This window comes from Lissotriton vulgaris, chromosome 1_1 (assembly GCF_964263255.1).
Source record: "Lissotriton vulgaris chromosome 1_1, aLisVul1.2, whole genome shotgun sequence".
In the NCBI taxonomy this organism is placed as follows: domain Eukaryota; kingdom Metazoa; phylum Chordata; class Amphibia; order Caudata; family Salamandridae; genus Lissotriton; species Lissotriton vulgaris.
The window spans coordinates 1954422070-1954448882 of NC_141685.1; the positions used below are offsets into that span (position 1 = coordinate 1954422070).

At 44.8% G+C, this 26813-nt stretch overlaps 1 protein-coding gene across 3 annotated transcripts in view; it reads right to left on the reverse strand.

Annotated features, from left to right (window-relative positions):
- BEND7 (BEN domain containing 7) overlaps positions 1-26813 on the reverse strand; it is a 302748-nt gene that overhangs the window by 244723 nt on the left and 31212 nt on the right. For all 3 annotated transcript variants that reach the window (XR_015295595.1, XR_015295594.1, XM_086919666.1), the window contains exons 3-4: positions 16581-16880; positions 173-295 (exon numbers count right to left, since the gene is read on the reverse strand). Coding sequence is in view for 1 of the 3 variants with exons in the window: in XM_086919666.1 (XP_086775792.1) it covers positions 173-295; positions 16581-16880 (423 nt within the window). In the remaining 2 variants the exon portion in view is untranslated. The remainder of the gene's footprint in view (positions 1-172; positions 296-16580; positions 16881-26813) is intronic.

The following is a 26813-nucleotide window of genomic DNA, read 5'->3' on the forward strand; positions in this document are numbered from 1 at the left end:
TTAACATGTCTAAAATTAGTGAAGCCTGCTTAAAAATGAGGAAAATATATAAAGTTACCACAACAGCATTAACGCAGATAGTAAACTCTATTAATCAAATGCAAAATAAACTGCAACTTCATCAAGAACACAAAAAAGAAAAACTTGGTTTTGTTCCATTAAATTCATGTACCTGCTTGTAACTGCATGAACTTTCTCATAGCTTTCAGTTCTTCAAGTATGGCCTGCAATGTTGGCTGACAGTTACAGGTGCAGCAGTTTGATCCAACTAAATAACTCCCCACTGGTACTTCTCCTGACCAAAGAATAAGAAATTGAAAAGAAACTGTCAATCCTGCTGCCAAAGGAATCGGAGGAAAGTCTTGATGGTATGTTTATTGATAATGTTCAGTCAAATATGTAATTACTTTTTTGAACTCCTTAAAATGTGCCATAACAGCTATTTAGGTAAAAGGTAACCAGTTAGTGTAGCTATTACAAGATAAGCTTTTTAGACTAATGTTTAAATGATGGTGATAACGTCAAATCATTTAAAATAATACTTCACAATGAAAGCACAATGTTGGGATAGGGATTAAAAAACTACTACAAACAATGATTGCCAAAGCTGACCGGTCTTATCTAAGTGATCTATTGGCTTTGTCAATGCTTTTTCCACTATGGTAGAGGGGAGTTGCGAATGCATGCTTATTCACAGCAACAATTTCTTGACCATGATTTTGAAAGATGAAATAAAATGCATTCATAGATGGCTGCCAACTGAGGCACATACATTCGCGGAGGCCATCATTGAATGGCATTAATACAAATGAAAAGAACAATAATTATTAAAAGATGGCCATTGCACATGCATGCACATATGCAAGCCGTCACACTTAGTTACTGGTCAAAAAATTTCACAGGGCAGCCCGGCCAGAGGGCACTGCAATTCGCAACGGGATGGATGGCAAAAGGATGCTGGGTGGCGGGTTGGGAGGGGTGGTAAAAAAGAGAGAGAGAGAGAAGGTGAAACAGGGAGAGAGGTGGACAAAATAGCCCCGAACATAAGTTGTAATGCAAGCTTTATTTATTTATTTTTGACTAAGTAGTGGAGGAATACCTCAAAAAATCAAGACACTGTGAAACTGAAATGTTCCCAAGTAGGACAAACACAAGAACAGGGAGGAAAGCCACCAAATCAATAGCAGGAGGCTTACCCAACGCTCACTCTATATATAGGTAATGAAATGGAAACAACAGGACTTGCAAACAAACACCTAAAGTTGTCTGTAGCAGAGACCTAAACATGATCTGAGGTACCACTTTAGCTTGTTATGATTTTGATCAAGATAACTCAATAGTGTGTACCTAAAGTAGTGCGTTAAATATAGTAGTTTGTAAACGAAAAGCTCCTATACATTTCCAAATCAAACAGATATCATTTTAAGGATGGTGGAAGAATACAATTCCTTCATGTTTTAATGTCAAGTGAAGTTGTGTGATAAGAGTATCCTACCAAAGGTTTTATCAGGACAGCAAAAGGTAGGAAGCTGAAAACAGATTTTAGTACTCTGCAATTAATTCTAAGGAAAACTGTTTCTCTTTCAGGAGCACCAATAGTAGATATTCATTAAATTTACAATATTTGTGCACAAATTAGTAAAAGTTTGAATCAGCCTAATTGTTTGATGTTTTTAAAAATTGCTTGCAGTTGACATCCTTTATTAAAGATTTGCTCAGAGAACAGTAGGCAATGTAAATTATGACTTGTTGAAATTCTACCTGAATGAAGTAACTGTGAAATAAACATTTTTGAGTTTGCCGTTTGATGGATTATACCTGCCTAACTATATATTTCACCAGAATATATACATAGGTTTTTAGAATATGTGTGATAGAAGAAAAATGATAAATGTGGGAGTTGTTTTTTAGCCACTATTCATTTTAGCCGCCTTTTTGTATATCTACCACGGACAGAAAAGATAAGTAGAGAAGCAGACCGTAATACAACATTTAAAATCTTGCTATAAAGATTTTATTTAACATTTTTCTATGTTGTTATGAGGCATTAGTGTGCCTAACATAGATCGCGTTTAATTTAGGTTGCAACTGAAAAGTTTACGGAAAACAGTTATTCGGTTATAATTCAAGGATTATGTAACCATGCACAAAGAGAATAGAGGCGATTTCAAAAATTGAAGAAAAGGCAAACTTGAATGTGCGATATAATAGGTAATATATAAGATATCAGTATTAGTTCAGGTGAAGGCAGAAAAGATGTGTTTGGAACGACATCCAGGACATTAATTTGCCTTGTCTAAAACTGGTAGCATTAACACATTTTGTGCCTGTGCCTGTACTAACCGGAAAGAATAACAGATTTATTACCCTGTGCAAGACAGATGTGGGAAACAGACTTTATAATGAGCACACACTACTTATGCTACATTTTCAAATAAAAAGGTAGTTTTCATACATGCAGTTGAAAATCATTGACACCTGACTTACTCTAGGTGTCTATCGTATACAGATCCTACGAGCTGATAACTTCTTCTATTTTATTACGGCTTAGCCATGGCGGACAACTGCAATTCAGCCACTTATTTCGATCTGAGATTGTTTCACCCCACTGATGATGTTAGAGGGTGAATCTCTACATCACAGCTGATAATAACCAAGTGAATAGTGAAAAACTAGTGGTGGAATGTATCTTGAAGGACAAGGAGCAATAAATTACCTATAATGCACCAGCACTGTAATCAGCACAGTTGAGCCATGAGCTACATAAACCATGCACAGGCCCTCTAACGATGAACACAAATGGTTATAGGTAGATTTTTTTTCCAAGTGTGACAGTAGCCCAGATAGCCTGCTTCCCAACAGCATGGGGTAACTGTGCTAGACATGCTACAATGGAGGAGACTAAAATCTAATCAATATGTGAGGGATGCCACAGCGAGGGTTGTGAGCAACAAGCAGAGGTTGATGACCTGTAAGAGAAAACAGGATTACCAGAGCTGTTATGAATTCAGCAGCAATGTATGCCAAGCTGAGTACCTAAACCTTTCTCTTCATGGCATCCCAATTTTCTAACAAGGGGCACTTGAGCATGGCATCAGATCTTTGTTTAGCTTACAAGAAAATGAGGACTAACAACCAACCATCACAATAGTAAGCCACTTTTTACTGGTTCTAGTGGGCGCTAGGTGGTGCACTTGCGAATGGCCGCCTTTGTGTTAGGCACTCGCCGCCCGGCGGCATTAATCCTTTAATTATCCTATTTAATGACATCCTCAGGGGCATTTAAGACGTCCACTCTGCTTGACTGCCCCTCCGGTTGATGCAGGGTGAAAACCGGATGAATCGGCTGCAAACTGTGCCCGAGAAGCACTGCCGGAGTTTGACCGGGAGACCAGTGGAGCCACACACACGTGAGCGCCGGCCTGGGAGGCTGCGCTAGCTCGCGGCTGCGCACACGGAATCCAGGCCGCGCGTGCGGACTCTCTCCAAGCATGATAGAGGCGCTCCCGGAGCCTCCACTGATCCGGAAAATTGGCCTTAGAGACCCGCGGTCGACGGCAGGATATCTGCGCCACCCGCCCTATATTCCCCCCCCCTCCCCCCCCGGCAGACACAGAGCTCGGCTGAGACTTGAGAGCAGATTGGCGGGGCACATATGCAGCCCACATTGAACGGTGCCCGGAAGATCAGTCAACAGGACACCCTAGCGGGGCAGGATCACTCAATCGCCTGGCAGCCATCCGGGACTTACTCAACAGTAGACGCTTATGGGTGATTGGAATAGATCAGCCATTAGTGAACGACCAAACAAACATCTGAAGCAGTCGAGACCCCAGCTTGATATCTTCAGAGGCGATGCTCTCGTGATGATAGTGGGATTTGGGAGAAACCTCGTGGTTGGCAAGAACTGTAGAAGGCACAGTGAATAACTTAAAATCGCGGCGAAGAACTAATCCAAGGGCCCCATCACAATACCACAGAGAGGAAGAACTATAAGTTACATGTCAGGCCCTGCTGCGCACTTCCATTACTTGTAGCACCATCGTCCCCACTGCGGTGAGAGTAAACACACAGGCATCGGTGTGAATCCAGTGGGGGTAGAGCGGCTGCGCCACAGACCCGGGGGCAATATGGGCAAGGCCGATGCGAGACAGCCGAAACTTACCTTCCAGACTGTTAAGAGGAATACCCGCGTGGGGCAGGAGGGACAAGAACAGATTGTCGGAGGCGTATCACAGGAAGAGACTTCCGGACAACCCACAGAGGTGCAGGATATCCTACGAGAGGTCCGTCAAGGATTTGCCACAACAGCGGACAAGGTCGACAGGATGTCGTCGCGGATGGATGCCATAGCCACAAACCGGATGTGCATGACGAGAACCTTAAAGAAACGGAAAGACGTATTTTTGACTCGGAAGATACAACTGCCAGACATACATCGCAGCTCTCTCCCATGGATAATCTGTTGAGGGTCATTGCAGCAAAGAACGAGGACTTGGAAGCGCGAAGTAGACGCAATAATATTTGCATTTTAGGCATTCCGGAAACGACCAACACAGGACGTATGGAGGACTATGTTGAAAAGATGTTACGAACAGCGATTGGATCGGAAGCCTTTTCAAACCAATGTATTCTGGGAGCGTGCCAGGAGACACTCCGAGACCCATTATTGCTAGACTCCTAAACTACAGAGATCGGGATGTGGCATTTAGGGCAGCACGTAGCAAACAATCACTATCATACAATGGCAACTCCTTCTCTATTTATCCTGATTTCACACCTATCGTTCAGGAGGAAAGACAGAAATTTTTTGATGTTAAGACAAAGTTGCATAAGTCCCGAATTGACTATGCCCTCCTATATCCAGCACGGTTGAGGGTTACACATCAAGGCAAGCAAAGATTCTTCACAAAACCACAGCAAGTGGAAGACTTCCTCAAGCACCTTAAACACTCGAACAGAACTGGAGCTGGTGAGGAGGACCCTCAGCAGTCACCAATGGCAGGAGCTGATGGTGAAGAACAGTGATGGAATCTCCGACTATCGCAGAACTGGCAACATACTGCTGTACCCGCGAATTGTATCAACAGTGATGGAATCTCTGACTATCGCAGAACTGGCAACATACTGCTGCACCCGTGATTTGTATCATTCCTAATAGAAAATATGTATATCCACTGATTAATGTACCCTGAGGCGTCCCACGTCAGCTCGCCGGGCCCCCTTATTGCCCAATAGAGCTGCAGCTTCGGCTGCGACCTGCTCTACAGGTGTGGGGTTGTTGTGTAACCACCTAGATATGACCCCTAGAGCGAATTACCCCAGGCTACCTTGCCAAATAAGTTTGGTGAAGGTTGCATTCTGTTTCTTGTTGGGAGAAGGATGAGGGTGGGCTGGGTGGGTGAATAATACTGGCATGTTGGGGTTGCTTCAGTGGGTGGGGTGGGTGGAATGGGGGGCAAATGGGAGTTGCTTGTTGTGGGTAAGGTAGAGACACGCAATTTAGAGATGGTAGCATGTATATTTGGTGTACAAGCAATTGGAGCAATCAGTAAACGCGTTCGACATTGTATCTCACATGGTATAGGAAGCTACAGCGCTGCAGAGCATGGCCTGGATTTTTTGTAGCTTGTCCATATGGCTAGCGTAATAGGGGCGCAATTGAATATCATCACGTGGAACGTCAGAGGGCTGGGAGATCCCCGAAAGAAGCGACAAGTCCTAGCGTATCTGGACAGACACCAAGCACATATAGCAATTCTGCAGGAAACTCACTTTACGCCCCAGAAGGCCACTACGTTCGCATCTAGATGGGCTGCGCACATTGTTTTCTCCTCATATTCCAGCTACGCAAGGGGTACAGCCATATTAGTTAAGAAACAGGTACCCTTTCATTTGGCCGGGTCGTCAAGCGATGACCAGGGGAGGTACTGCTTAGCTTGTGGGCGCCTGGGATTGGAGTCGGTCACTTTAGTGTGTTATGGGCCAAATGTAGATGCCCCAGATTTCTTTTTCTCCTTATGGGAGGCGGTAAGAGACATCGGGTCAAATCACATTATATGGGGGGGGGGGGGGGGCATGGGGGAGACTTTAATGTTACTTATGCTTCGCACCTAGACAGAACACATCCTGCTCCGCATTATCACACTAAAGCAAGCATGATACTAAAAGACATTATGACAGATAATCAATTGCTAGATGCGTGGAGGCACATACATCCCTCAAAAAGAGAGGGGACACACTTTACGGCACATGCCGCAACATGGGCACGACTAGATTATTGGATTATATCCCGAGGACTTGGACCTGCAGTCAGTACAGTGCAGCACTTAGCTAGGACATATTCTAACCACGCACCTGTCAGACTCGCACTCTCTTCGGCGGATTTTAACCCACCGCGAAGCGCTTGGCGACTTAACACGTATATGCTCTTAGACACAGTCTTTAACGAGGAACTAAGGGAGGAGATTCAAGACTTTTTCACACGCAACAAGGGATCGGTGCAGAGCGTTGAGACCATTTGGGAGGCATTTAAGGTCACACTGATAGGATTTTGCATAGCTAAGGGGTTGGGCATGCTCAAAGACATTACCAATACACTTTGCAGACTAGAACGTGAACTTAAGACATTAGAGGCAGCACTGATGCGAACACCTGATCGGGACACACAGAGGGAATTCAGGACCAAACTTACTGAATACTCAATGGAGGCGCAGAGAGAAGTACAGTTTAAGGGTAAACATTGGAAAGCCCGCCGCTATGGGGATGGGGCGCGTCCGGGTAAAACCTTAGCGGACATAATACGAAAACCACGCTACTCCAACTACGTAGTAGAATTGGAGAGGCCAGGTGGAAAGCGATGTTGGGACAATGCTAGTATACTTGAAGATTTCACTGACCATTACGCAACCCTGTATACCACTACCGGTGAGCAAGAACTAGACTTGGACACCTACCTTGGAGATGTCACTCTCAGCTGGCTGAGCGGCGTGCACCGTAAATTCCTATGTGCCCCGTTCGAGATAGATGAGGTTCGAGGTCGCATAATGGGCCTGTAATCTGGGAAGGCCACTGGAAAGGATGGCATTCCGGTTGAATTTTATAAGACCTATGTAGACCTAATGGCCCCAATACTTCGAGAAGTCTACGAGGAATCTTTGGAAGCTGGCTCCCTTCCTCCTTCTATGAGAGAAGCCCTCATTATTTCACTATTAAAACCGGACAAGCCAGCCCACCTGTGCGGATTTACCGACCGCTCTCCCTTCTCAATTGCGACACCAAGATTCTAGCGAAACTCATTGCCAACCGGCGGAGTCTGTTGCTGGAACACTTTATCCTCCCGGATCAGTCTGGATTTGTCCCGGGCAGAGCCACTTCCCATAATTTGAGGACTCTCTTCATAATCTTGAATAACGTCTCCCCAGAATTGCCCTTTGCAGCAATATTTTTAGACGCCACTAAGGCTTTTGATTCTATTGAATGGAATTACACCTTTGGGATAATGCTTCGCATGTGGTTCCCACCGCTGTTTCTGTGCCCTCTGTCCCCATTGTTGTTTGCCTTGGCGACAGAACCGCTGGCAGCACGACTGCGCCAGCACCACAATGACATGGCCTTGCAGTGCAACATGAGACAAATATTGATTTCCATGTATGCCGATGATATTACCTGTATGTGCGAGATACCCAGGATAATCTGAATATACTCCTTCGGGAATTCATTGTATTTGGTCGACTATCGGGTGTCCAGATAAACTGGGGGAAATCGTGCCTCTTCCCATTGACTGACTCAGTTGTGCGCTTTCCTCTGGATTATCCGCTGGAGTGGTGCGAGGATGAACTACGATATTTGGGAATAGGAATTAATAGAAACAAGGAAGAACTCATGAGACTCCATTACGGGGTGGTACTGACCCGCATAACAGACAAATTGAGCCGCTGGATCACACTCCCACTCTCGATGGCAGGTCCAATATCGCTGGTAAAGATGGTGATACTACCCCAATTGCTCCATTTGTTTTTAAATATTCCGTATTTTCCGGGTCGGCATTTTTTTAAATCTCTTCCATCGGAATTGATTCGATTAGTATGGGAGGGGGGGCAAATAGGCTAGACTAAAGTGGACTGTCCTGACTAGGCCTTACTCAGCAGGAGGGTTTGGTGTTCCAGACTTCGAACTCTATTATTTTAGTGCTCAGGCTCACTATTTATATTTTTGGATCCGACAGCTTAAGTGCATACCACAACTGGCAGCTGAACACTGGCTTGTACATCCAGTACCAATAGAGGGAGTCTTATATATTGCTCTGAATACCCAGGAGCGTACACAGACAACTGTCTATGCCACGATTACGGCATGGAAGTGCATTGCACAACTCCTTGAGACTCCCATGCCTTATTCCCCGCTACTACCGCTGGTGTATCACCCGAGCATGCCCCTCTTGCAAGAAACACTCTTTCATAAATTGCAGGAACGCACGTCCCTCAAAATCTGGAGGGACCTATATGAGAATGGTCAATTTCGAGATTCCGATAGTATTTTTCAGGTAATACAGAGCACACCATTAGACGCTTTTTTGTATATACGCCTCAAGCAAGGGGTTCGGTCCTTGCATGCTGACTTCCCGGATGAGCCTCCGATACTTGCACCACTGTAGACACTCTTGCAACAGTCATCGCCTAGACACTTAGTATCCCTGATTTACCGAGCAGTACACACACAGCAAAAAGTAGAGGCTCCACCGTCTCGCACTAGATGGGGGGAAGAATTAGGATTTGAATTAACAGAGGAACAATGGGAATACTGCTGCTCGCAGACTGAGCGAATATCGGGCAACAGCAGGCTACGAATAATACACTACAAATATCTACACAGGCTATACCACACTCTGATTAGTATGCATAGACACCACCTCCGTGACTCAGATAGGTGCGATAGGTGTCACGCGCCACATGCTGATTTCTTACACTTGTCCTGGAGCTGCCCAGCAATACATGAATATTGGGGACACGTTTTTGCAGCCTTGTATCAGATAACCAATGCGCATATAGAAGCTACGCCACTATTGGCTTTGCTGAGCTATGTCGAAAATGTACCACTGACACATCGCTGATATATAGCACTTGTATTATTGATGGCGAAGAGACAGTGGCCTGTAGGTGGAGCAGGGGGAGAGCGCCCAAATTTAAGGATTGGCTTAATGATATGATATATTGCCAAGAACAGTCTGCCATTTATGCTGAGCTGTGTCCTAGCGCGTCCAGGCCCAGAGACATCTGGTCGCCGCTAATATCCTACTTACTGACGAGACCCCAGGAGAATGGCCATTAGTAAAACCTATATATGGGTTGCCTTATATTGGTAATATCTACTGTAACCCACAAGGCTCATAGCATTGTTGACACTGTTTGAGTGATATTATATTCAGAGAATGTAGAGATGACAGTGCGGCGGAGGGGCCTGATGTGCTCTCTGACGCTCCTTTATTTTTTTACAGGAAATACTGATGTCATGTATACTGTATTACGATACAATGCATAGTATGTAGCGCTGAATCGTGAGCGGGGACTGCATGCTCCAAGTATGAGTCATATTACAAGCCTTTTTGATTTATCTGTTTGTGTTTCCTACCAACCAGCACAGATGTTTGTTAAAATTAATGGTTCATGAAAGGCGGCCGGCCCATAGTGGTTGTAGGCGGCATGCTGTATCAAATCGCACTGACTATTTTGCTGGCCATTTGGTTCTGGGTGACAATAATAAGGCGCTGCCGGCCATTATATGGTTGTAGGCAATGAGCTGTGTCAGTCACTTTAAACCATTAATAAAGGTTTTGGAAACTAAAAAGAAAAAAAATAAAAAAAATAAAACTTTTTACTGGTTCTAAATATTACTTGCAACATTTGTGTTCTACTTTAGGACTACTCTGTTTAATGTTTTTGTGAGTGGTACTAAAATTCGAATTAATTTATGGACAATGCAATACATGTGGCACACATCTTAGTTACTACAGTTTTCTCTCAAAATGGAAGTAAATTAGTTATTTATTCCACGAGGATGGCTAAAATATTTTGCAACTTGAGTATCTCTAGTGACAAGTTATCCATATTCCAAAATGAGTAGCTACGTAGTGTAATAATAATCTTTAACTCCATATACTTGACATTGAAACAGAATGATTATTTGTAGATACCGCTGTATAAAAATATTTTTCTTGTTACAATGGAATTACATTTTTCTTTTATCTGCATTGCAGCGCTAGCAAACTGAACACTGTTTTGCAAAAAAGTGTTGGCACTAAATCTTTGAGACACATGGATAATTATAATATTTTTATTAATAAAGGTAAATGTATGAAAGATGCAAGCACGTTTGGTGTAGTTTGTGCAAAAGTGTGAACACATTAACAATACCGTCCAAACTTATTTTTTTTGTCCACATTCGCCATCCATCTCACTTCAAATCACACCCTAGGTGTCTCTACTCACTCTCAAGACACTGAGGAATATAGGCTGTTGGAAATGGCGCCCTGCCTACTAGTACCAGAAACACCTTGGGGATCAATGAAGAAGCCACTGAAATAAAAAAAAATATATATATATATGATTTTATTTCGTCATCTCAGAACCCCATCTAAGTTGCAAAGGGTTCCAAAATGCTTTCTTCTTGCTGCTTCCCTGTCTGGCTAGGTCCAATTTGGAGACTGACAGAACTGAAGACTGCCAATCCGAAAAAGTGGGAGGGCTTGATTCAGTCTATTTCATACAAATTTGCCTCCTAGCTACTAGGACAGAATAGAAAAGCAGTATTCCAGCGAGGCCAGTAACTTTTTCTGCGAGACCAAATATTATTAGGGGAAGATCTATGTTGATAGTGCAGCCCAAAAGCATACACAATTTCATAAACAATATTGTTTATGAAATTGTGTATGCTCCATTCCAGGCGATACTGTCAGTACTCTTTAATTTCTTAACAGTACCCTGCTTTGCTCTCTTCCTTTGCCTGAAAAGCACCCCTTTCACTCTACTCTTATTCTTCCTTTTCCTTTCTAGTACAGCACAGGCTTGTGTCACGCTATTGTTCTACATTGTATATATGACATTGTTTGTTGGAAATAAATTCCTTACCCGGCTGGGTTAGGAAACCGCAGTGTATAGTATTCCATTGTGTTCCTATACTTTATTGTATTTATTCTAAATGAGCTAAGTACCTTTGTTTTCTATAAAGTAGTTATACCCATGGTCCTTAGCTATCATATGGGTTCCCCTTGTTTCTAAAAAAAACACCTAAACCATCCTCCAGCACATAATTAAACAACTGCGTTAAGACGGGGATGAACTTATCTCCCAACATCTTATAGATCTCCGATGGAAGGCCATCAGGGTCCGCCGCTTTCCCGGACGTACAGCGTTGAATGGCTTCTCAGACCTCAGTTTGAGTAAAAGCTTGGTCCAAGTATTGCTGTTGGTCAGGCCCTAAAGAAGGAAGGGGGATATCCCCCAGCCAATTTTGAACGCTAACAACATCTTTCCTTTTGTCCTCAGAATAAATCTCCTGAAAGTAGGTCTGAAAGGCCTGGCTGATTTCTCCATCTGAGCGGAAGGTTTCATTTCCGCTAATGAGCTCATTCATATGATTTCTTGCCTGATCAGATTTGGCTTTCCAGGCAAGGAGTTTGCGCCTTCTCTATATTCAAAATGAGCGATTTTACTAGCCTCCCATCTGCGAATAAGCCTGGAGTGCAGGATGTTTTCTAATTGCCCTTTTAAGCTATCCCATTTGGCTTTCTGTTCTTGCTGGGTTTCAGGGGAGGCTTAAGGGATAGTTCAGCTTCTACATCTTTCAACTTTCCTTCGATGGAAGATACCTCCTCCTTATCTCTTTTGTTCCTAAAGCTTGCCCTGCTGGTAATTTGACCACGTAGGAAAGCTTAAAAAAAAAAAAAAAAAAAAAAAAAAAAGGAGTCCCACACATTTGTTATTGACGTTGACCCCAAATTTGTTTCAAGTAACCACTCAGTTTCTTGTAGTAAGAAGGCCTTTTCTTACTCCACCAGAAGTAAAGAATGATCAAGCGACCATGTATGAGTGGGCCCCGATGATGGACCAACATAAAAAAAAACCCTGAGTGATCGGAGAGATGATTAGCCAGGTATGCAATATCGTTAACTCGGTCTCTCAACGAATTACTTATCAGCAAGTAATTGATTCTAGATTGGTGCTGATATCTATGATTTCTAAACCATACCCCCTGCTGCACTACCGATCTTTCCGTCCATATATCCAAAAGTGCAAATGTTTCCATTGCCTCTAGGAGGAAGTCCCGAGATTTTAAAGGGGCTACTGCTCTTATATTTGGAGTTTTATCCAGCGCAGGATTCAGAACTATGTTAAAATTTCCAGCTAGAATTATCGGCTCAGGAAAATCTAGTAAATGAGAAGAGATAGTCTTAAGACTAGACTAGAGGGGTCCTCTTGGTTGGGTCCGTAGTAGCCGACCAGCGTTTACAGGGTCTCCCTTATCCTAACTTTAACAATAACCCATCTGCCACCTGGTTCGACCAATTGCTTTAAAACATGCGCTTTGGCTGATTTCTGAAAAAATTATAAGGACTCCTCTGATGTTAGCTGTCTGGCTTGTGCATACTTATGTACCCACCCATCTTTTATTTTTAAGAAGAGAAAATATTTCCTCTTTCAGGAGATGTGTTTCCTGAAGAATCAGAACCTGAGCCAGTGAGTCTTGGAGGTACTGTACTATCCTGTCCTGTCTCAGTCTGGTTTGCAGGCCATTAATGTTCCAAGACAAAATCTGTATGAGACTCATTAAATCATCGCGAAGCCCAGCATAAAAACAGAAGTTTGAATTCAAGATAACCAGTACCAGTAATCAATCCAGCCTAGCTCCAAAATTCTCGACCTAGAAATAACGCCAGTACAACTCTCATAAAAAAACAGAGAATGAGGTTTTTTTTTGGTTTTTTTCTGCTACACCCAAGCCCAACCCCTGCCCAGTTCCCCACACCCCCCAATCCCTCCCACCCTCTCTGGGAACCCATACCCCAATTACCTGGACAGATGGAGTCCAGGCAATTGCGTCCCGGAAGTACCCGCAACAGCCACCGCTCTAGTAAACACAACAAAATACCCGGAGAGAGCTAGAGAAATAAAGAGGATAAAGAGCAGAGAGGCCCTAACTATGCTTAAAAGCGAACGAAATCAGTAAGAAAGAGCACACCTCACACATCTTCACAGCTTAACCCCTCTCATCTAGAATTCTCGTGTTACATTAACTTCTCTATGTGAGAGAGAGATAAAAATACAGCTTCTCCAACTACATTCTGTCTATGTTAACCCACTTGTAGACCTTCTTGTAGGCCTACTATAGACCCCCTTTCCTGATGCTATTGAGCAGCTCATTCGCTTCCTGCACCGATCTTATGTTGTGCATTTTGTTGTTATGCATCACCTTTAAAAAGGACAGGAATTTCAGTAGGGCTACTGCCCCTAGCTTTTTAAACTCTTCCAGCCTCTTGCCCAGCTCCCATTGTCTCTCCAAAGTATACCTTGAGAGATCTGGCCGGATCTCAAACGAGAATTCCTTTGCCATTACTGATTTTAGTTTCAGGGCTAAATTTAAGAACTTACTCTTTAAGGCGAATGTAAGGAAGTTAATGAGAATTTTTCTGGGTCTATTAGGGTTCCTCCAAAAAGGATCCCTATGTACCCTCTGTATGTCCCAGCTAAGTTCTCCCTCAGAATCTTCAAGCTGTAAAGAGGTCTTAAGTAGAGAGACGACGTAGGACCGGATATCGGACCCTTCGCTACCTTCCGGTACATTCAGTAAACGTAAATTGCTTCTGTGTGCATTGTTCTCTAACTTCTCCACTCTATCTCTGAGGTCCCAATGTTCAGACTTTAGAAGTTCAATATCTGACTTTGCCTGATCCAGATCATCTTTCATTTCGCCCACTGTATTCTCGAGAGTTACGGTCCTGGAATTTATGAGGTCTACTTTTTTTCCTGGGATTTGCAGAAATTCCTGATTTCCCCTTGGTTCACTGCGGATACTGTAAATCCTTTCTTTATATCCTCCGCTAGTGTATCGAAGAGACCCTCCAAACCTACGGGTGAGGGTAAAGATGACAGCACCGATAGGATACCCCTTTCTCGTTCCTCCCCAATACTGTTGTTAGACACTGACAGTACCTGCGGTTGTGGTTGACTCAAAACGCAGCCCAATGGGTCATTGCTAGGAGCACTCCTGTCCTCTGAAGGCTCACCCGGATCACTTTGTTGGGGTGCCAAGTCTGTTGCTTGGGGACCAAGTCTATTACTGTTGCTGGTTCCAATACGGTCTCCATCCTGATCACAGGGACTATATCTGAGGAAGGAGTCAATGGCATAGAGGAACTAAAACTTGCCGAACGCTGTTCCAAAGATTCAGGTCGTGCACCAATGACCAACACTTCTGGCTGAATCCTTAAGTAAGAGGGTAGCGCGGGGTCACTTTAACCACAATGCTAGCTGCCCTATTCTTTGGCCTCTTGGGTTTAATAGCCTTTCCCTTCACCTGATAGACCTGAAAGGCAGAGTCCCTACTAATAAACTTAGTTCCTTCAACTGAAGAGGCCTCTACTCCAGCAGGGGAAAGCCCAACAGTAGTTGAGATTTGCAATGACACAGCGTCAGGGGGATTCTTCCCGATACCTATTTTTACAGAGGTAGTTTTAATACTACCTTTTATATTTGCTTTGGCTTTCTTAGAACCCCCTGTGGCTCCCTTTGTGGATTTCCTTTGTCCTCTCCTAACTGCTATTTGTGGGCTTACAACAACAGGAGACAAGACCTCTTGCGCGTTTAGGGGGGGTCTGGTGGCTACCGGAGAGTTGCCCTGATGAGGGAGCTAACCCCCTTGCCTCTGGCTCACCTCCAATGCCTCGTCTCAGCTCGCAGGCAGCCGCCTCCCTACCCTCTCCAACCTTACCGCTGTCACAGTCTTCCTTCTGCTCCTGTACCTGCTCCTGTGCGTGGCCTTCGATTAAACCCCTCGAACGCCGAAAAAATAACCAGTGATGCTGGCTTTGTTGCTCCTAAGGAGGCCCTAGGGGCCGCCTTGCGCCCTCTCCGGAGCTCCAGGGCGGCTTCAAGCAAACAGGGAGGCTTAGGAAGACGTTTCCCCGCCTCCTCACTGCACATTCCCGGCGTCTCGAGTCTTCCCTCTTTCATTGGGGAACATGGCGGCCGCATGTTAGCCGCTAGCTCCCAGAGCTCCCGCACCAGCCACCAATGATTTGAGACCCAAGGGGGGAGCAGACCATAACTAACCTGATGAGCAGAGGGTAAGTCTTTTGACTTTTGACTGCCGGCACCCTCGTTGGAAAAATTTTCCGGTGTTTGCGGACTACGGTGTGGCTGTTCCGCTTGGCTGTGCGAGGGAAGACGCGAGATGTCCAAACGTATTTTTAGAAAATCTACAAATATACCTATGAGGGAACCAATGTACTGAGTGTGGCCCTATGTGGCGCCGGGCAGAGAAGTTTCCCACAAAAATACTTCTATCATATCCAAAGGTACAGGTGTGCATAAGCAAGAGAATAGTAGGGCCAGACGTCCAGCCTAATTCAGAAGGAGAGTAGGCAGCAAGCATATCCAATATTCTGAGTAGTCTCTTACAGTCCAGAGGCGGGGAGAGTTATTTACCTGAAGAGATGAGATTTTTGATAGATTTGAACTCTGACTAAACTAAATTTGCAGCCCATGCATACAAGCCATTGTGGTATGCAGTGAGAGACATTCCAGAACTGGAATGCAAAGGACGTACAAATACAAACTGTTAAGGTTGTTGTCAAACTTCAAAGAAGGCACAAGCAAGTATGCCTTGCCTGAGGAAAGAGAAACAGGTGAAAGAATGTGACCTGAGACTGAAGCAAATTCAGGGCAGGCATTTTGAATATTGACATCATTCATAAAATAGAAGACAGATAAAGATGGTTACAGGAGCTAAATCCAGGCTAGTGCGTACAAAAAGAAATTCTCTCTGTTCCATGATTATTGCTATCCCTATAGAACGAGAAAGCTGAATAAGTTTTCTTATTGGATACCACCTGTGGCCCAGGCAATAACCCACTTGCAGACTGAGATGTAAGAGAGGTCCATCTATCCATGCCTAAGCTTAAGAAAAAGATAGGTTAAGGATATAAACATTTATGAGCCCTAAATATGGATCTCTGGAGATGAACATGTTAAGCTACAGTTCTTTAAAACGAACTTTCAAAGTAAATTGTTGCTAGTGCACACGCATAAAATGCCTTTTCTCCTACGCATCAAAGAGATCTATCCTATCATACTTTTGGTGATGTGAAAAAAAAACCTTTGCACAGGTACACGTATACAAACCATAATAAAAATACAAATAAATACCAAATAATACATTATACAAGCATTAAACAAAAAACATAACCCAAGTCATAACGAGGCTTTACATAATATAGCAAGGTATTTAAAGGGAAAGTTTTTAAATGGTAATTAGTTATGTGCTACTATATCGAAACCACAAAACCAGAGATATTGAGATCATACCATTAGTCTCTACAGATGGTTTAATTAAACTGTGGTTGGTTTTTGATCGGGTTCCATACTGTCCCGAAAAATGACCCCTCTGAGGAGATGCTGAATTCCAGGTGCCACTCGGAGAAGGATGGCTGGAATGGTGAGGCTCAGGAGTAGGGTTAACATGTACCCAAGGCAAATCTATGTCTTGTGGTTCTTCCTTTATATTTTCTCCCTCTTCGCCAACTCGCTGGTAGATTTTTCCAGCGCTGTCATTCAGTAAACGCCTCATTCCTGTAATCTGTTTTTTAATCTCCATACTTTCATCTCCTAAGAACAAGAGAAACCAAATTAGCAGTGCAAAACTGTAAACCAAATGATGATCGTAAACAGTACATATCATAATCAAGACCTTTTGCCAGGTTCTGTTGTGAAAAGTTATGTTACTTTGGTAAGCTCTTCAAATAAAATGACGTTCTACCAAAAAAAAGATTACACAGTACCTATGTCCGAATCATGACCGATTCAATCTACAACAAAATAGTTAATGCCTTCTGCAGGACATGAAGTTGCAGAAGGTTACCAGTATTGTATTTTTCTGCTTTACATAGTGTTGGTCTTCAGCAAATCCCAATAACTGGAACCATCTGCCACTTCGTCCCCGATTAATTGTGACTCATAATCCATCATTCATCTTGTAACAGTTGTTACTGGCCAAATTAAGAATTTGAAGTGTTGCCGGAAAAGTGCTGTCTAAGTAGTTCCTCTATATTACTCAGGATAGTAAAACCCCGATAATAGATTATAACCGTTTTTTAGCAAGTATGGCCAATACTTATATAGGCCATAAGGGATCCAGGGGAGGGGAAGTTCGACTCAGGGAAAGGAGGCGTTCACCCGAATCTGTTGATTCCAGAAGGTTGAAACAAGCAGGTGGGACAGGGGCACTCTGAGTCAAAGGAAGATATTCCTGGAGAGTTTCGGTTCTGAGGCACACAGTGGAAGATGCTCCTATCAGACCATACTGCCCAGCCACATTAACAAAGAGAGGTGGAGCGAGTTTAAGTGTCAGATTATAAGTGACAGACCAGGGCACTAATCCAATCCGGGAAAGATTGCGATGAGTTAACCCAGCCATGAAGTAACAAGAAACCAATACGAGAGGAGAGGTGGGGTAAAAATAGGCACACCTACAGAGACCTATAAAACCCAGAGAAAACGACAGGGGTGGAAAGTTCTTCCAGCCAGGCACCGAGGATGGGGGTTGTGAGGGAGCGGTGGTGAGGAGCGGTCAGAGGGAATGGGGGAGTGGTTTGAGGAGTGGGGAGGGAGGGGAGAGCTTGAATACCTGCCTCAGGCAGCTGCCTGTCATGTTTTCTCCAGGTAAACTTGGACCATAACGAGGGATTTTCCCAGGATAGGGGCGGGGTCGATGGGGTAAGAGTCCCTCCAGCCAGGGCCTAGGAGTAATACCGACCTTCTCTCTTTATTTTAGGGGAAAGCTATCTTTTTAGAGGAGGATTCAAACAGGAAGGCACAGGGTTCTTCAACCTTAAATGCTGGGGAAAATTCCTTAAAGAGTTCAATAGGAGACACAAAGTCTGAAATGTTGAAGACATTACTGGAAGGTATGAGGCAATATTTTGTGGAGAACATAAAGGAATCGTTATCTTTACTAGAGGCAACACCTGAACTGGAGTAAAACTGAAGAACAATTTGAGTATTTAGGAGGGAACCAACTAGAGACTTTATTTTTCCAATGTACTTCATTATTCCCTGTGCAAATCTATTTTAACAAAGCCCTAAATTCAGTGTTACATCTTCAATGCTGCTTTGTCACATATTGCTTGTACATTCTTTGGTAAGGATAATAATAAACAGGAGTATGAAAATAGTAGGTTATGATTATGCCCCCCCAGCTCATGGCAAATACATGGCTTTCTTGGAGATTTTCACCCCAGCTTCCCAGCCAGGGAAGGGACTGGTCCTGTCCTAATTAACATCAGAAACGAATAATAGCGATCCAAGGATCAAGATCACCCATGCCCACTATTAGTCTTGGACCCATATACAGTATTTGATACCACAGATCACATATAGCTCCTAGATTGCGAGGCAAACCCCATCTAAACTCAGGACATTTCATTCCACAGTGCTTCAGTCAACTTTGGGGAGGCACAGGGTTAAAAACTCATACCCAGCTTACTAAACGTTTACATTGGTCCCATAGAATTTGAACTTTTCTAACATTCAGCTGCATTTGAAGCTAAGCTACAGGAAAGCACAGGTGATAAGCAGAACATAGATACCCAAATCTAGATTGCCCAAAGCATTATCTTTTTTGGAAATGGCATTTTAGCAGTGTTATTATCAAGTTTTTTTGCTTCTTCCTCCAATTTTTTCTGACCTGTTTTATTAGCTTTAGGACTCTAGGCACTTTACCACTGCAGATCAGTGCTAAAGTGCATATTCTCTCTGCGTAAATTGTAATTCTGATTGGTTATCCATGATTGGCATATTTGATTTATACTGGTAAGTCCCTAGTAAAGTGCACTGAGGGTGCCCAGGGCCTATAAATAAAATTATATTAGTGGTCCTGCAGCACTGGTTGTGCTACCCACATGAGTAGCCCTGTAAATGTATCTCAGACCTACTACTGGAGTATCTGCGCATGCAGTTGTTAACTGCCATGTTTCCCTGGCTGGTGCAGAATATACCTTCATGAGCAGGGTGCAGTGTATGTGAAAGGTAGGACATGTGCTGATGTGTCACATGTCCCGATAGCGAAATACTGCCAATTTCGTTTTTCACTATTGAAAGGCTATCTGTCCATAGGCTAATATGGGAGTTGCTTTCTAACATCTTACAAGTTTAACTCTCCATTGGGACAAGATAGAAAAATAAAGTTTAGGGTCTCTGAACTCAGAATTTAATACCATCTTTTTAGGGAGATGGTTTTTCAATTGTCCTGGATTCAACGCCTTGCATCCCCCATGGCAGACCGGAATGGGCTTCGCCTCAGCACCGACTCCTCACCTCCACGATGCCGTGCATCATCTGTTGACATAGTCTCCAAGGTACTGTCATTTGGTGGTCTGTGTGACTCCGTACTCGGCACAGGCACCTCGCGGTTGGCACCCTACTTTGGATTTATACCTCTCACAATGTCGTAATAGTCCCAGGTGGAGCAATTTGTTTCTCCAAGTGCTATTGTTGAAGTAACTGTTCTAAAAGTCATATTCTTGATACATGTATGTTGAATTTTTGTTGCTTTGATCTTGGTTGGTTTAGATAAAGATATTCTATTTTTCAAAACTGGTGTGGTGTACTTTTGTGGTGTTTTCACTGTGTTACTTTGTGTCGGGGTACAAATACTTTACACATTGCCTTTGGGATAAGCCTATCTGTTCATGACAAGCTATCGAGGGGGTGAGCAGGGGTTGTCTAAAGTGTGTAACTCCCTTACCCTGACTATAAGGAAGGGTCCGAACTTGGACAAAGGTGCATACCTCTGCTAATCAGAGACCCCCATTTCTAACATTGGTGGTCAGCAGTGAGGACTGAACTTGTATTTGTGCTTGACCCACAGTGACTGATGCATATCACTAGTCTAGTGCAGACCATTATGCAACCATATACTGTAATCCCAGTTTCTCGTATAAATTTTGTTGTTGATTCCTGGAACTCTGGTTAGTTGTTGCACCTGTGCGGTCTTGTCAAAATGGAAATCAACTTTGGGTACCTGCACATCTACACGATGAGGGAACTAAAAGTATTTAGCACGAACAGGGGGCTACCTGTGAAGAGGAGATCCACAAGGCAGGATCTTGAGGCAACCGTGTACAGCTATGATACCACCCTGGAAAGCAACGCAGTCAGATCGTTATACCCCCCCCCCCCCCCCCCCACCACCACCACCACCACCACCACGAGCCCCATCGATTAAGCACGGTTGGGAGTCCCTGCAGTCTTGCATAGCACCCCATTCAACCACAGTGGTGCAGGAAGACCCACCAACATGTGGTGGGTCAGCTAAATTGCATAACTGGGCTCCTAGTCCCCCCACTGAGAAATATAAAACTGTTAAACTGACATGATAATCTGTGACGTGGACCGCTGTCTACAGTGCACTGGTGGGAGCCACCTTGGAGTCCGGAGCCAGGTTCCCTACCCACATACAATAGGTCCCAGGTGGATCGGAGTAATTAATGTGATTGTTTAAGACCCTGAAGAATAACCATGACTAACTCACACAATAGTAAATAAAAAAGACTTCTCTATCAAAGAGCTACTCGCTAAACTAACAAGCAAAAAACAACACACTGCAAGGAGGCGAATCTGTCGGCATCATCACAGACAGAGGATAGTACAACAGAGCAGGGAGGAGACGATGCACCGATTACGTGGGCTTTCTTGGAGGCCCCTTTTTGGCACCCTAAGAGCCACCATCGCAACCCTCAAACAGGAAATAGCGGCAGACGTTAAAGACCTCCGAAGGGAAATGGGTGAACTTGATCAAAGAGTTGACGCACTAGAGCACATGAGCGATTTCCACAACTAAGAAAAGGACGTCCATCACTGAGAATTGTTGCACCTTCAAGATAAAAATACTGAACTACGTTACCAAGTAAAGGACCTTGAAAATAGATCTAGGCGAGCCAACATACAAATTAAGAGTCCCTATCCAAGCTGCTGCAGGAGGCCTCGAAGACTATGTTTGTAGACTTTTTCATGTCGCACCAGATCTTGCACCACAGGCTATTCTACTGGATCGAACACATAGAGCAGTTCGGCCTGCCGACTCTCTGGGCTACCTCAGGATATTTTTAAATGCCTCCACTGTTAAAAAAAAATGAGGCCATAATGAAGGCAGTGCAGGATCATAATGCTATAGACTTTGAGGGCCATAAAATCTGGCTTTATGAAGACCTATCCCCCATTACATTACAGAGGCATCGCCAGCTGAAACCACTCACCGAACTACTACAAAGAAAAGAGATCCGCTACAGCCGGGTACACTCCTTTCGTCTCACCTTCATCTGGGAAAATTAGATGCAATCTATACATACCATAGAGGAAGCAAAGACGTTGGTGAACATAGATGCAAACTCCAATGGTTAGATCTCTGACCCTACTTCCCATGACTTCTCTCTTGAGACGATTCCAAAGGTTGAAACAGAAAAGGGCAGTTAGACCAACCAAGATGGAAAGCCGTACGGAAAGAGCGGCCCTGCTGCATCAACTCCAAAGACATGAAACCAGAGAATCTGATAACGCTTGACAACCACTGCCTCCATGAACCTTCCACTAAGGACTTCCTTTCATGAGTAACAGGCAGGATGTTCTTCTGTTCTATACAATGTCTGTTCAGATCTCCGTTCCGGTCATCTGGAGTGGAGTTATCCAGGCAGCGGAGTTCCCCGACATGGTGAAGTTATGGACAATTGACCCCAGCGACTGTGCCACCGACCCTGCCCTTCATGTATCAGGCGAGCCAGAGAATGTGCTTTGCTTGATCCCTTTTCTCTAAATCTTTTCTTTGCCCTTTTATTACATTACCTACAGATGCAGATAGTCAAATCCCCACTTTGATTAGCGACCACCCACCAGGGTAGCAATGGAGACAAATGTTACAGGCCCTCTACATTGCTACCTCCCACAGGTAGGCCAAATGGTTAAAATACTCAGTTACAATGTGAGGGGCCTCAACGCACTGGCAAAATGCATGGCCCTTCTATTCATATTACGAGAACCCAAGTGTGACATATGTTTGCTTTAAGAAACCCACCTTCTTAAGGCAGATTGGCATTGCCTGCATTCCCGTTGGTCTGATTGCCAATATTTCTCATGTAGTATGGGAAAGAAGGTAGGTGTCACGATCTTTTTAGCCTCACACTTCGCTGGCAGGGTAGTACAAACACAAGCTGAAATCCCCAGCCACCTTCTCTGCATCTCCACTGAGTCACTTACGTTCACAATTGCCACTATCTATGCTCCCAATGAGCATCAAGAGACCTTCAACCTAGAGGCGTTGGGCCATGTAATGCTGCCACAGACATCAAAGTTTTAATAGAAGGGGACTATAACTTGGTCATGGAAACAATTGGACAGGTCGGTGTATTGGGTGGGACAGATAGGCGCACTCACACCTCAAGGTTGCCACCAACTTACTAAGTATGGTCTCACTGATGTCTGACGCAAGCGCCATCCTACGAAGAAGACCTACTCCTTTTCAGCAGCCCACCACTCTTATGCACAAATTGATTTCTTCCTGACGACACCACGTTAGTTGGCATCCCTTCAAGATGCAGACATCGGGGTTGCTGATAATTTCCCGATACAATTCATACTCATAGGCCCGTCCTTTCTCCCCAGAGCCACTCCTGGCGCATTAACCAGAAACTTATCATATACGCAGTGACAGTTACTGAAATTACAGAACCAATCAAGGTTGTTTTGGAGACCAATGACACAATAGCATTGCTATAGGACACTTTTAAAGCGGTGATCCATGGCCGTTTAACATTGATCACTGCTCGCTTCAATCGTTAGAGACAGGACAAACAAGTTGGTTGGGAGGGAAAGGAGAGGGAGCTAGAAGAAACACATAAGCAAACGGGCTCTCATCAAGTCTGCCGACAGCTCACTGTGGCACGGAAGTAGCTTAAAACTTTGGACATGGACAGGGCGGAATATGCCCGATTACAAACATTATACATCGGTTAACAAAGCGGGCAGCATATTTGCACATCACCTCCAAATGCAGGCGAACAGACAAAGGGCGGCCGAGATAGATGGATCACAGGGAACTCGGCTAAGTCAAGATGATCATATTGTCCAAGCATTCTAGCACTTTTACACTTGCCTCTACTCAGCTGAAGACTTAGTAGAGGAGGATGCTACTTCATACCTAGATCAGGCTTCCAAATAACATATAGAGCAGCAGCAAGCCCTATACTTAGAGCAGGACATACACACAGATTAAGTGCTGCCAGAGATTTCCTATTTCCAATCAGGTAAAGCTGTAGGGCAGGATGGCTTACCCCCTGACTTCTACAAGCTCTTTGCCCCTTCCTTGGCTCCTATACTCATGTGCCTACATAATTCATTCAGTGATGCAGGCTCTTTAACACCATTACGGTCATACCCAAACTGGGCAAAGATCCCACTCACTGTTAATCATATAAGCCTATTTTGCTGCTAAATGTCGATGCTAAAATCGTTACCATTATTTCAGAGGTTCGTTTGGCCTTCTGTATACAGTTCCTAGTAGACCCGGATCAAGCAGGTTTCATAACAGAGAGGAACTGTAGCGATAACACCAAACGCATAGACCACCTTTTTGACAAAGCTCAGTGCTCACGAGTGCCTCCGCTTTTTTCTCGATTGATGCTGAAAAGGCATTTGACCGGGTTCATTGGCCGTCTTTGCAAAAAGTGCTTCAAAGAGTAGGCCTTGGCCATCGGTTTAGAAGATGGATATGCTGGAGTTACTCAGGACCTCAGGCGACAGTTGAGGTAATGGTCTTATATACCAATTATTTGATATTGCCCGGGGCACACTGCAAGGTGCCCTTTGTCACCACTCCTTTTCACTCTTTATATGGAGCCATTTGAGGAGCGTGTATGTGGAATTCCCATAATTTCAGGAATTCCAATGGGAGGAGAGACCACAAACTAGCTCGGTATGCGGACGATGTTATGGTGGCATTGACAAATCCTCTTCATTCCTTGCCTGCACTTATACGAGAACTAGAAGCCTTTGGAAGGCCTCCAAGTTCAAGATCAACTCTCAGAAATTGCAGATACTTAACCTTACAGTTCTTCACGTTGACCAAACCACCCTTAGACATATTTTCCCCTTCCCGTGGGCTACACAGGGAGTGGTGTATTTAGTCTTTCATATCCACTCCACAACACAATAGACAGCCGAAAGCAATTATGGTATTCTCTTCTCAAATACACGATCAGAGTTGCAGAACCGGAGGAAATCTACTCTGTCTTGGTTGGGACTACTTGGGGCAATCAAAATGACCCTCTTGCCTAAGATTCTATATATTATTCAAATCTTACCTCTATTACCCTTACCACAAGCCCTAGGCAAACTACAACACCTTATAGAGCCCATATAGGTAAGCGACAGACCTGCCAGTCCCTGTGGACTGTGGTCTTGGGATCCCCTATTTAAGCCTTATTATCAAGCGGCACAGCTCCACTATTAAGTGGAATGGACTAGACCCACTATAGAAAAGCAATAGTGCATTTTTGGAAAGTGTTTCGCAAACCCTACCGACCACCATTTCTTCCATTACTTCTAGCCACTATGGGGACCTGGGAAAAATGTGCAACTATCGAAGAAACCATCCACCTGCATCTCTCCACAAATCCTGATCATAGGGAACCTGGACTTTCCCCCAGCTTACTGGGGCTTTGATTACTTGCTGCAAGAGAATGAGTGACCTTTATGACCATGCATGCTAATGGATTTCTACCAGATCTAATGTGATTATCGTTGACCCTCAACAGAACATTGGAAATACACAACAATCAGGCACTGGATCACTCAACCGTCATTTCGACCATTCGCTAGTAGGCCCCTACTACCATTGGAAAAATGGATTATCACCAGGCCCTCAGACAAACACTTACTCTCTGACATATATACCTCCTCAACGCATCACAAACCCATATTAAACCAGCAGAGCAGTTAAGCTAGGAAAAGGAACGTGAACGCAACAGGTTCCCCGCAGGAGCTGGAACAAGATCACCACCGACCAGCTCACCCCATCACTGAACCAGAACTCCCCTGCCAGATCAACGGACCACAACCAAGCAGCCAACAGCCTCACACAGTGGATCACCAACTGCGCTGACGACCTCGCACCCCTGAAAAACCATCCCAGCAGGCCCGGAAGCAAGAAAGCCTCCTGGTTTAACGACGACCTCAAGAACTCCAAGAATAACTGCCGTACCCTCGAGAAAGCCTGGCGAAAAAACCAGACTACAGACAACATGACCGCCCTCAAGCACGCCACCCGCAAACACCACCAGCTGATCCACACCACCAAGAAGACAGCATTCAAGGAACGACTAGACAACAACAGTCACAATAGCATGGAATTCTTCAGCATCATCAAAGAGCTCTCCAACCCCAGCGCCGGAAACAACGACATCACTCCCTCACAAGACCTCTGCAACTCACTCGCCTCGTTCTTCCACAGCAAGATCACAGACATACACAACAGCTTCGGTGCACAGACCACGCACCCAACAACAGAACAACGCCCCCCACCACCACCCTCCGTGCCTGGACCAGGTCAGCACCAAAGACACCATCCACACGATGAACACCATCCACTCCGGATCTCCATCCGACCCATGCCCCCACTACGTCTTCAACAAGGCCGACTCCGTCATCGAACCCCAACTCCGAGACATCATCAACTGCTCCTTCAACATCGCCACCTTCCTGGAGAGCTGGAAGCATGCCGAACTCAGCGCCCTCCTGAAGAAACCATCAGCAGACCCCACCGACCTCAAGTACTACCGCCCCATCTCGCTCCTCCAGTTTCCTGCTAAAGTCATTAAGAAGACCGTCAACAGACAGCTTGCCGCCTTCCTCGAGATGAACGGATCCCTCGACCACTCGCAGTCCGGCTTCCGAGCCAACCACAGCACCGAGACCGCCCTCATCACAGCCACTGACGACATCCAAGCCCTGCTCGACAACGGGGAAACAGCGGCCCTCATCCTCCTGGATCTCTCCGCAGGGTTCGACACGGTCTGTCACCGCACCCTAATACAACGCCTCAGCAACATCGGAATCCAAGAGAAGGCACTGGAGTGGATCATCTCATTCCTCGCCGGAAGAACCCAGAGAGTCTGCCTCCCACCGTTCAGATCCGAGGCCACCAAAGTCATCTGCGGCGTTCCACAAGGATCATCACTCAGCCCCACCCTCTTCAACGTCTACATGAGCCCCCTCGCAGCCATCGCACGCCAATACAACCTCAACATCATCTCCTACGCCGACGACACCCAGCTGATCCTCTCCCTCACCAACGACCCAGCCACCGCCAGAACCAACCTACACGAAGGGATAAAAGACGTAGCCGAGTGGATGATGAACAACCGCCTGAAACTGAACTCAGACAAGACGGAAGTCCTCATCCTTGGAACATCACCCTCTGCCTGGACGACTCCTGGTGGCCCCCTGCCCTGGGCAGCGCACCCAAACCAACAGACCACGCACGCAACCTGGGCT